At 53.6% G+C, this 10,788-nt stretch overlaps 1 protein-coding gene across 3 annotated transcripts; it reads right to left on the reverse strand.

Annotated features, from left to right (window-relative positions):
- Positions 1-373: 373 nt before the first annotated feature.
- Positions 374-9,250, reverse strand: COPS7A (COP9 signalosome subunit 7A). 3 transcript variants are annotated; one of them, XM_006170803.3, is made up of 8 exons: positions 9,207-9,250; positions 8,587-8,791; positions 5,523-5,598; positions 4,466-4,554; positions 2,838-3,040; positions 1,905-2,010; positions 1,334-1,479; positions 374-1,170 (listed from the first exon to the last, which is right to left on the reverse strand). In XM_006170803.3, exons 2-8 carry the CDS (start codon positions 8,746-8,748, stop codon positions 1,131-1,133), a joined length of 822 nt encoding a protein of 273 aa, XP_006170865.1. In that variant the 5' UTR covers positions 8,749-8,791; positions 9,207-9,250; the 3' UTR covers positions 374-1,130. The 3 variants fall into 3 exon arrangements, with proteins under 3 accessions (XP_006170865.1, XP_006170864.1, XP_006170866.1); XM_006170802.3 differs by lacking the exon at positions 9,207-9,250 and adding an exon at positions 8,873-9,090; XM_006170804.3 differs by lacking the exon at positions 9,207-9,250 and adding an exon at positions 8,995-9,081.
- Between the last annotated feature and the right edge of the window lie 1,538 nt (positions 9,251-10,788).

Below are 10,788 nucleotides of genomic sequence, written 5' to 3' on the forward strand. Positions count from 1 at the left end.
GACTCAAACCACGGTCGACTATGTGCGAGTCCAGCAACATAGCCATTACGCTAACTGCTGGTCCCAATAAATAACAATTTTTAAAAAATTCTAAGAGGTAGAAGCAAGCAGGGTGAATCAAGCTCCTGGAAAGCAGGCGCAGGGCTCTCGGGACCCACCCCCGGTGCTCAGTAACGAGCCGTTACTTTTCAACGAACCCAGACACACAGAAGAGCAACCTGTCCAAGGCCACCAAGCCTGGCCCCAGCTGCTAGGCAAGGACATGGCACACAGGACCTGGTTCTCTTCAGCCCACACTCTGTGAGGGTACTGAGAATGAGTCCTCTTCCCACCCACGAACATCGCAGACAGAAGACGCGTGCTTGGGGGCATGTTTACAGATAGACCTCTCATAGATTTATTTGTGTCATATTATATATAGATATATGCATATATACCTTTTCTTTCTTCTTCTTAATACAATCTATACCGCTTCCCCACCGAACTCACAGGAGGAGATATAAACCCTTTCAGGACTGCCAACAGGCTTTCCATGGTGGCCAGGTCGAGAGAGAACCACCTCTCAAACTCCGAGGAAATAGTCACCCTCAGGCCCTGGGGTCACTGGGCAGCAGCACTCCCGGGACCCAAGAGAGGGAACAGCTGCAGCGTGACAGGGCTCCAGGATGAGGGTGCCCGGTCTCCTCGAATGGCGGCCCGGCTCCCGGGACTCTCAGGCTCTTCGATGCTGCCCGTCGGTGGGGTAGGGAGTGCTGGGGGGCAGGCATGCAGGGATGGGGGGAGGAGGGATACCTGTGTCACCTTCTGCTAGAGACAGAGCAGCCCCCTCCGGGCCACCTCCTACTCAGTGGAGGATGCAATGACCAGGGACAGACGCTGAGGTCTTAAGAAATCTGGGAGACAGCCCGGCAGGGGTGGGAGCAACGAGACACAAGAGCTCAGGAGGGCGGAGAGTGCAGACAGCACGGCCTGTGCGCGCCTCCTCCCCACGGGCGGGCTCTGCTGGGCAGGGGTGGGGCAGGACCGAGGATTATCAGCTGGCCAGGGGCACAGGAAGGCTCTCTGAGGACTCCTAAGAGGCAGGTAGGCAGCGGGGACCCCACGTCTCCAGGGAAGAAACGGCCGTCCCTTCAGTTCGACTTGGACCAGATCTTGGCGCTCCCTCGGAGCCTGACAAGGTGGGGGGAGAGAAAGAGAGCGAGGTGTGGGCACCCCTGAACCCTGGAGCTCCCCTCACTCCCACACCCCCACGCAAATCACTAAAGCAGCGGGGCAACGGCGCCCTGAGGCGAGAGCAGGCGCCCAAAGCTGTGGCCCCGGCACGCAGGCTCACCCCTTGCCCTTCGAGGCTTTCTTGCTGGGCTGGCGCTGGTTGGTGCCGGGAGCTGGTTCCCTCAGCTCCGTCAGGTGCTGCTCCGGGTCCTGAGACGTGGCTGCGGCCGCTGTCGTAACCTTGATGGTTTTTTTAAGGTTGGCCACCTACCAGGATGAAAGAAATGGGGATAGCAAGAAGATTCCAGAACCTTGGGAACCAGCGGTTAGCGTAATGGCTATGTCGCTGGACTCCCACGTAGTCGACTGCAATTCGCGTCCCGGACCCGGTGGCTTAGAACTCACGCCAGGCGCGTGTGCGTGCGTGCCCAAGATCCCGAGAGGAGAATGGAGGAGAAGAGATTGCGGCGTGACCATCCCCCCTGGGGTGATTTCTCGCTTTCTGTCTCTCTGTCTCTCTCTCTGTCTGTCTGGTGAGCGCACGCGCCCTATAGTGAAAACCTCTCCCAAAAAACAGAAGATTCCAGAACCTGAGGGCGCCTGCCCAAGCCCGCCCGTGCAGGACCAGCGGCCCTAGCCGGAGGAGCCGGGCTCGGCCTTGGCCTCGGCCTCGGCCTCGGCCTCCTGCTCACCTCGCTCTCGATCTGCTGCTTCAGGCCCAGCTGCTGCTCCTTATGCTGGTTGGCACGGCTCACCTGTTCCTCGATGCCCGACAGCACCACCTCACAGCCCACACACCTGCAGGACTCGGGAGACCCAGGTGTCGCTGTGACGGCGGGCTCCCGAGGAACCTCAGCTCCTGCATCCCTGCCCACGCCTGGATGGGAGCCCTCTTCAGGGCCCCCGGATTCCACCCACCCCCACACCCCCACAGGACGGGGCAGGGTAAGGACGTGCTGGGGGGATGTGCAAGACAGGAAAACAAAACGGGCAGAGGAGGCTGGGGGCAACGGGGCCAGCCAGGGGCGCAGCGGTTAAGGTGTCTGGATCCCACGTGGCTGGCTGCTGCCCAAGTCCCAGACCAGGCAGCTTGGAAAGCATGCTGGGCGAATGTGCATGTGTGCCCAAAATCCCGCAAGGAGGGGAAAGGAGGGCCTGCAGTGTGGCATCCTCCCTGAGGGTGCTTTCTCACTCTACCCTGTGCGTACAGACACCGTAAGGCAAATTAGAGGGAGAGAAAGAAGGGCGACTTAGTGAATAAAGACACCTGATGCCAGACAGGGAAACAGGAAGAGGCGCTGGCTGGACAACGGTGGTTACAGAGCAGCAGAGCGACTCCAGCCCAAGACAGGTGACCCACCTCCCAGCGAGGACGCCCTCTAGCGTGCCTCTCCCCTCCCTCCCCAGCTCGGACACCAAGGCCCTGGGACTCCTATGCCCAGGGCCCCTCCACCCTTCCTTCCTTCCTTCCCTCTGCAGCTTTGCAGGAAGGCGCTTTCCCTTCCTCCTCTCACTCCCCCTGTGCAGCCTGCCCAGCCCCTGCCCAGCCCCTGCCCAGCCCCTGCCCATGCACCGCTCCCTTTGCTGAGGTGAAGGCAATGGACAGGCCAGCAAGCAGGTCTCACCACTCCTGCAGGGTCCGGGCAATGGCACTGAGGTCCTGCCGCTGGATGTCCCGCCCGATGCTGTAGTCGACCTCCAGCCGCTGATTGCGCTGGTCCAGGGAGCCACGAAGCACGTCGGCGTACACCGCCTCGATCACCAGGTCTTCCAGCTGGCGCACGTTTCGCAGGGCCAGGGCCTCCAGCAACACTGCGTACGGGATGCACTGGGGCCCGGGAGTCAGGCCGGACTTGAGCCCCGTGCTGGAGAGGCATTCCCAGACTCCGGCTCCCCTTCCCCCCTGGCCCAGGCCCAGCTGCCCAACTATTCCTCGACTGTTCCTCTAAAAGGCTGGCTCTGAGGCAAAATGAGAACTGCTACCCCACCTCTAAGACAGCACCGGAGAGGGACACGCTTAACTACGCTCTCTATCACTCTCTCCAAACCAGAGGAAGAAGTGACATCTGCCTGTCAAGTCCCTGAGCCACAGCTGGGGTACCGCACAGCCGGGTCCAGGCAGCCTGACACAGTGCGAGTGGGGAGAGGTCTGTAGTTACTACCAATCACAGCCCGCTCACCTCCAAACCATCTTCCCCAGGCATCCCATAATAGAAAGGCTGGCTTAAGTAAAATCATGAGAACTTGAGAGTCGAGCAGCAACTGCACAGTTTGAACAGTGGGGTGTCTGACAGAACACTGAGCCTCACAGAAACAGATACTTCTGTGTCATATCTATACACACACATGTGTGTGTCTACCTATAAAGAATTATTAACTTAATTAATTTATTTATTTGAATTTGACCAGAGAGAGACAGGGAGGGAGAGTGAGAAAGCAAGTCACCAGGTCTGGGACTCGAACTGTGGTCAATCATATGAGAGTCCAGCACTCCAACCACCACACCACCTGCCAGCCCCTATTTTTATTCTAACAAATAGAAGCCTAGCATTTCATCAGGGGAGAACCTTGTTCTTGACACAGAGACTTTGCCTGTGAAGGATTTTATATAGTGGGGAAGGTGGTTAATTGTTGAACAACATAGGAAAAGCTCCCTAGCCAGCAGGGGGCATGGTGGTTAAGGTGCTGGACTCCCACATAGCTGACCAGGGTTCACATCCTGAACCTGGCAGCTTGCTTTCTAACTTCCCCTTGTTCTTTCTCATTGGTGAGCGCATATGCCCTATAGCAAATTAAAAAATAATAATCGGGATGGCTTAATGGTCATGTTGCTAGACTCCCATGTAGTCAACTGTGGTTCGAGTCCCAGACCTGGTGGCTTAAAACTCACACTAGGCATGTGTGCGTGCATGGCCAAAATCCCGAGGAGAATGGAGAAGGGATTGGTGGCGTGGCCATCCCTGCAGGAAGTGATTTCTTGCTTTCTGTCTCCCTGGTGAGTACACATGCCCTATAGCAAAAATCTCTCAAAAAAAAAAAAAAAAGAAAGAAAATTAAATAAGCAATTCTAAAAAAGAAAAAGCTTCCTAACTGCTCTTTTGAACAAAAGTACAGAAGTGCAGTAGTGAGGTCCCCATTACGACTGCGGAGGAAGTGAGGGGCACAGGGCAGGAAGCAAGAGCCTGGGCAGGGGCTGTCCCAGGGCAGCCTCCTGGGACAGACCAGGCTCAGGGCAAGCGGGAGGAGCTGTTACCTTAACTTTGGCAGCCAGGGTGACAACCGATAGGTGTCGCAATTTATTCTTCTGAGCCTCCGTGAGGGGAGGGAGATTCCGGGCTTCAGCTGGGGAAAAAGACAAAGGGTAGGGAACCCCGATTTCAGTTCCGTGGGAACCCCAGCCTCCTTTCCCTGCCTTGTTTTCCATGTCAGTTCAGGTCTTGACCCTGACCCTGTGCACCAAGGGTGTCTACCTAACACTACCTCAAAGTCCCTCAAGAAACTGCTCTTCTCCCATCTCCATTCCTCGAGCCCTAGCCCCTCCGGTTACCTAAGTAGTCAGCGTATGTCCCGAGCCCCAGCCCCTCCGGTTACTTAAGTAGTTAGCGTATGACCTGAGCCCCAGCCCCTCTGGTTACCTAAGTAGTCAGCGTATGTCCTGAGCCCCGGGTTACCTAAGTAGTCAGCGTATGTCCCGAGCCCCAGCCCCTCTGCTTACCTAAGTAGTCGACGTATGTCCAGAGCCCCAGCCCCTCCGGTTACCTAAGTAGTCAGCGTATGTCCCGAGCCCCAGCCCCTCTGCTTACCTAAGTAGTCGACGTATGTCCCAGCCTCTCCAGTTTCCAGTTACCTAAGTAGTCAGCGTATGTCCCGAGCCCCAGCCCCTCTGCTTACCTAAGTAGTCGACGTATGTCCCGAGCCCCAGCCCCTCCGGTTACCTAAGTAGTCAACGTATGTCCCGGGTCCCCGAATGTCCTGAGTCCCAGCCTCTCCAGTTTCCAGTTACCTAAGTAGTCAGCGTATGTCCCGAGCCCCAGCCCCTCTGCTTACCTAAGTAGTCGACGTATGTCCCGAGCCCCAGCCCCTCCGGTTACCTAAGTAGTCAGCGTATGTCCTGAGTCCCAGCCTCTCCAGTTTCCAGTTACCTAAGTAGTCAGCGTATGTCCCGAGCCCCAGCCCCTCTGCTTACCTAAGTAGTCGACGTATGTCCCGAGCCCCAGCCCCTCCGGTTACCTAAGTAGTCAGCGTATGTCCCGAGCCCCGGGTTACCTAAGTAGTCGGCGTATGTCCTGAGCCCCAGCCCCTCCAGTTACCTAAGTAGTCAGCGTATGTCCCGTAAGCAAACACTGTGAGCAGTCGGAACGTAGACGCAAAGTCGCTCTCAGCCAGCTGCAAGGACATGATGGAAGACAAGGTCACAGGAAGGGCCTCCCTCTGCCCTCCCCGCTTACCCTCTTTGAACTCCACTTTCTGGCCCCGCTTTCCTGGCTGATGTTACCTCTCCTGGCTAGGCCTCTGGGATGGCTCTCAGAGCAGGAAGGGCTCACTTCCACCCTACCATAACGCCCTCTGCCTCCTTGCGCCATCCAATTCCTACCCCAATTCAGGCTTGAAAGCATCCATGTTCAGAATCTAGTTACACAGGGGCTGCCAGGTGGCACAGTGGTTGAGGGCTCTGGACTCCTACATGGCCGACCGTGGTTTGAGTCTCAGACCTGGTGGCTTGCTTTCTCACTTGCCCTCTCTCTCTCTCAGTCTGTCCTTTCTGGTCAAATTAAAATAAATAAATAAATAAACAGACAAACAAATAAATAAAGTTAAATAATTCTTTAAAAAAAAACAAAACCAAAACAAATCAAGGTCCAGGAGGTGGTGCAGTAAATAAGACACTGGATTCCCTCATGGCCAACCACGGTTCAAGTCCTGGACCTGGCAGCTTGCTTTCTCATTTTCCCTTTCTCTCTGTCTGTGTCTCTCTCTGCTCAAAATAAAATAATAAAAATAAACAAACAATAATTACTAAACAAAATCCAGATACAGACACCAGGCACTACAAAGTATGTCCTGAGTGTGTTAAATATTTTGGAATTTGAGTATCTTTTAGTCCATCTGTAGTGCGAGGTTACTTCAAATAGTTTATAGAAAAATGGAGACCAGCAGTTGGTGTAATGTTGCTGGACTCCCATGGAGTTGACTGCAGTTCAAGTCCCAGACCGAGTGGCTTAAATTCACTCCAGGCACATGTGCATACATGCCCAAGATCCCGAGAGGAGAAAGGAGAAGGGATTGCGGCGTGGCCATCCTTCCTGGGGGATGATTTCTGTCTCTCTCTTGTCTTTCTGGCAAGCGCACACGCCCTATAGCAAAAACCTCGCCAAAGCAAAATGAAAAAGAAAAAAAAAAGAAAGGGACCAGCAGATGGTATAATAGTTATGTCACTGGACTCCCATGCAGTTGATCATGGTTCAAGTCCTGGACTCAGTAGCTTAAAACTCGCCAGGCGCACGTGTGCACATGCCCAAAATCCCAAGAGGAGAATGGAAGAAAAGGGATTGCAGCACAGCCACCCCTCCCCTGGCTGGGTGCTTTCTCGCTTTCTGTCTGTCTCTCTCCAGCAAGCACACGCGCCTTATAGCAAAATTCTCTCAAAAAAAAAAAAGAGAAAGAAAAATGGAATTAATGTACAAGTTTATTCTGGTGCAAAAGATTTTTTAAATCCAAGCATTTTTTTCATAGTATGTGTTTTGCAAGAACTTTTTGAGAAGTCCATGCATACTCTTATCAGACTCCTGTCTCAGCACCACTCATCTTTGACAGCTGCAGGGCTGAGACATCTGTGGCCTCTGCTTCAGACCCACCTCGCCCTGACCTGAGGCCGTCTTGTATCACCCAGTCCAGCCCATATAGATCTCCTCTCCTCCTTTCACTGATGGCTCATTCTGGCACTTAATCAATTCCTGCCAGAAGGGTGCTATCTAAGAGCATCTTCCAACAGCATTATCAACCAGTCTTTGGTATTCCACTGGAACCTAGCAGAGCTGTGTGTAGTTGATTTTTCTCAAGAAATACGTGCTAAATAATTACAGATGTACACCCATTCATCTTATGTCTTCAACTGGAGCGTAAGCTGCAGAAGGGTAAGCCCACTCTCGTCCTTCTCTGGCACTCCCAGACCACAAGCAGAATACTCAACAGGAATTTGATTTGAATTCAGCACTACACTTTCTTCACCTTGATGGATCCTCTGTAGTTCCACTGCAGATGAAAGCAGGGGGGAAAAGGCAGCCAGTGTTCTCCACCCCACAATGATCCACAAAGGCTAAAGCCATGGACTCAAGACAGAAGTCCTAGAAAACGTGGCTGTTTACTGCACACCACCGCCTGCCACTTCTGTGAGAATACCCTCTGTGTCCGAGCTGCCTGCCCTGTGTCTTTGGGAAGCAGACGCCTTCTCCCTTACCCACCCTAACGTGTGCTGCACGGGAGACGAACAGGCTGTGTGAACACGTTTATTCCTCCCTCTTGTACTAGGTTTGGTTTACACTTTCCTATAATTTCACTTGATTTCCACAATAACAGTGAGGGGCTGTGCTATAGCTTTTCCAATTTTTGAAAAAGACATTTACTTAACTTTATTTAGTAAATTTTTTATAATCTGTTATAGGGCCTCTGTGCTCACCAAAGAGAGACAGAGAGAGGAAAGTGAGAAAGCAAGCCTCCACGTCTGGGACTCAAACTGTGGTTGGCTATGTGGGAGTCCAGCGCCTTCACCGCCACTCCACCCACTGGCCCCTATCATTTCCAATTTTAAGAGAAAACTGAGACCCTAAAATAAATGGCTTGACGAGGTGATGCTATTACATTGGGGCCCAACGATTGGAACTTAGGCCTCCTATCCTGAATGACCAGCTCTTCGGCTTAAAAACAAACATACTGGGTTTTGTGGGGTTTTTTGAGCGGTTTTTGCTATAGGGCACATGTGTGCGCCAGAAAAACAGAGAGACAGAAACCGAGAAATCCCCCCCCAGGGGGGATGGCCACATGGCAACCCCTTCTCCTCCATTCTCCTCTCGCGATCTTGAGCACACACCATGAGTTTAAGCCACTGGGTCCAGGACTCGAACCACAGTTGACTACATGGGAGTCCAGCGACATAGCCATTAGCAAACTGCTGGTTCGGACATACTGGGTTTTATAGATCATCTCCGAGGTAAAACTAAGGGGTCTACTCGTTTACTGTGTGTAAGTGGCTAGTTTGTCATCACCATAGCTGTCTTCAACTGAATGGATAGGAGGCTCCAAAATGAGCCCTGTCCACACATGTCAAATTCACATTGTCCCAAGAGGTTCCTGTGGGCTATTCGGCGAGCAACCCACCTCTCTAACATTGGGCATATCCAGCAGTTCCCCGAACACGTAGACACCAGGCGCCTCCAGCACCTGGTGGATGAGCGTGGCCAGAGCTGCCCCCTTGGCCGACTTGGCCAGGAGCAGAAACTGCTCCTGATTCTGCCCTGTTACCTTCACCTCCGCACTCATGGCTGCACTGAGCTGGAGGCACCTGGGCTCAGGATGTCCGGAGCTGCAAGGAAAAAGGAGGTGAAGCTAGGGCTCCCTGTAGTCTGGCAGGATGGGCAGGGCGAGGGCTGGATTAGAGAGGCACCAGGACGCTTCCGTAGTGAGGAATCAAACACGGAGCGGTCTACAACGTGGATCTACGACTTTGGCTGTTTCCCTGGACTGCCACACCCACTGCCTCCCTAGAACTAAACCCCCAGAACGTGCACTCCATTGAACCCCAAGACACAGCAGCAGGGGCAGAGGTGTCACATGGCGTCCGCCCCAACGACGATGATCCCTCAACTCGCCGTTGTGTCCCGCACGTGCCCTCAAACACGTGACCTCAACCCCCACCGCGATCCTTCCATGTGGCTCCGCCCCCTCCCTTTAAGAAGCCGCCCAGAGACCGTGGGCTCCCGCCGCCTGCCCCGTCGTACCCTGGGCCAGCCTCTGCGGGCCGCTACCTGCCCGGCACGCTGCGTCTCCCAGTGCACGGGGCGGGGCCGGCGCTCCGGCCCCTCCGGCAGCTGTTTCGAGGCTTCCCTGCCACCTCCCTGTAGAGCCGCTCTGGCCACTAAACTCTATGGCCGGCTTCCGGCCCTACTTCCGCTCCTAGGAGGCTGGTTTATGCCCCGCCCCGCATTCCTACCGCAGAAGGTCCCGGGAGGGACGCAGGCATCCTACTCTCTGATTGGCTGCTGGAGCAAGAATGACGGCCGCCTTTTTTTTTTTCTGTTATGTTTCAATAAAACTTTATTTATAGAGGAGCGATAGCCACTACAGAGGGAACCTGTTCACAGTCGAGTCTGTAGTGGCTGTAGGAGCTTTAAGCGGGTGGCGATCCCAGCTGCACGGCTGCCTAGGCCGGGAGGGACGCTGTAGTGAATGAGAGTGAGTGGGAGAAACGGAAATAGAGAGGAAGGGAACAATTGTTGCAAGTTTAGTGGCAGGGATGGCCTGGGTAGTTGAACCACTGCGTGTTTTGAAAAGAGGAAAAGGTAAAGGAAATAGTAATGTTGCAGGATCTCTGGGTTGCCGAGTTCGTGTACTCGATCAGGAAGAACTAGAAGCCGGAAAGACAAGCTCCCAAGTTTTCTTGTCCCAAAGACAAGTCCAGAATGGGTTGCCTTGTGAAAAGGAGCAGGGGCAAGGAGGGGTTTTTATCTAGCAGTCAAGGAGTGGGCTTCTGAAAATGGCTACATGGTTGTCTGGGTGACTTATTACCCTATTCTTTCTGGGATCAGCAGATCTTAGGGATTTGCACTTTTTGTTAGACTGTAGTTAGCAAATAGAAATTGCTGCCCTGGGACCAAGCAGATGGCATAAAGGTATGTTGGTAGACTTCCACACAGTAAATCATGGTTTGTGTCCTGGATCCGGTGGCTTAAAACTCATTCTGAGAGAATGGAGGAGAAGGGATTAGTGTGGCCATCCGCTGGGGGTGATTTCTCGCTTTCTGTGTCTGTTTTTCTGGTGAGGGCAAGTGCCCTAAAATCTACCTACCAAAAAAAAAGAAAGAAAACCAGCTCTTAGTTGGTTTTGAGCCCTAATGTAGCCAGTTCTTTGTTAAAACTTAGCCATTGTGGGGACCAGCAGTTGGCGTAATGGCTGTGTCGCTGGACCCCCATGTAGTCGATCATGGTTTGAGTCCCAGACCGGGTGGCTTAGTCTCACGCCTGACTCATGTGCGTGCCTAAGATCCCGAGAGAAGAATGGAGGAGAAGGGATTGTGGCAGTGGCCACCGACAGCACCCCCCCCACCCCCCACCCCCCCGCGGGTGAGTTCTCGCTTTCTTTCTGGCAAGCACACGTGCCCTATAACAAAATAACCTCTAAAACAAAACAAAACAAAAACTTAGCCATGGTGGGGTCAGCAGGTGGTGTAGTGGTTAGGGGGGTGCTGGACTCTCACATGACTGGGTACAGTTCAAGTCTGAGATGTGCTTTCTCACTTTCTCGCTTTCTCACTTTCTCACTTTCTCTCTCTCACTCTGTCCCTCTCTGGTCAAATTTAAATAA

This window comes from Tupaia chinensis, unplaced genomic scaffold, assembly GCF_000334495.1.
Source record: "Tupaia chinensis unplaced genomic scaffold, TupChi_1.0 Scaffold149011_1, whole genome shotgun sequence".
NCBI lineage: Eukaryota > Metazoa > Chordata > Mammalia > Scandentia > Tupaiidae > Tupaia > Tupaia belangeri.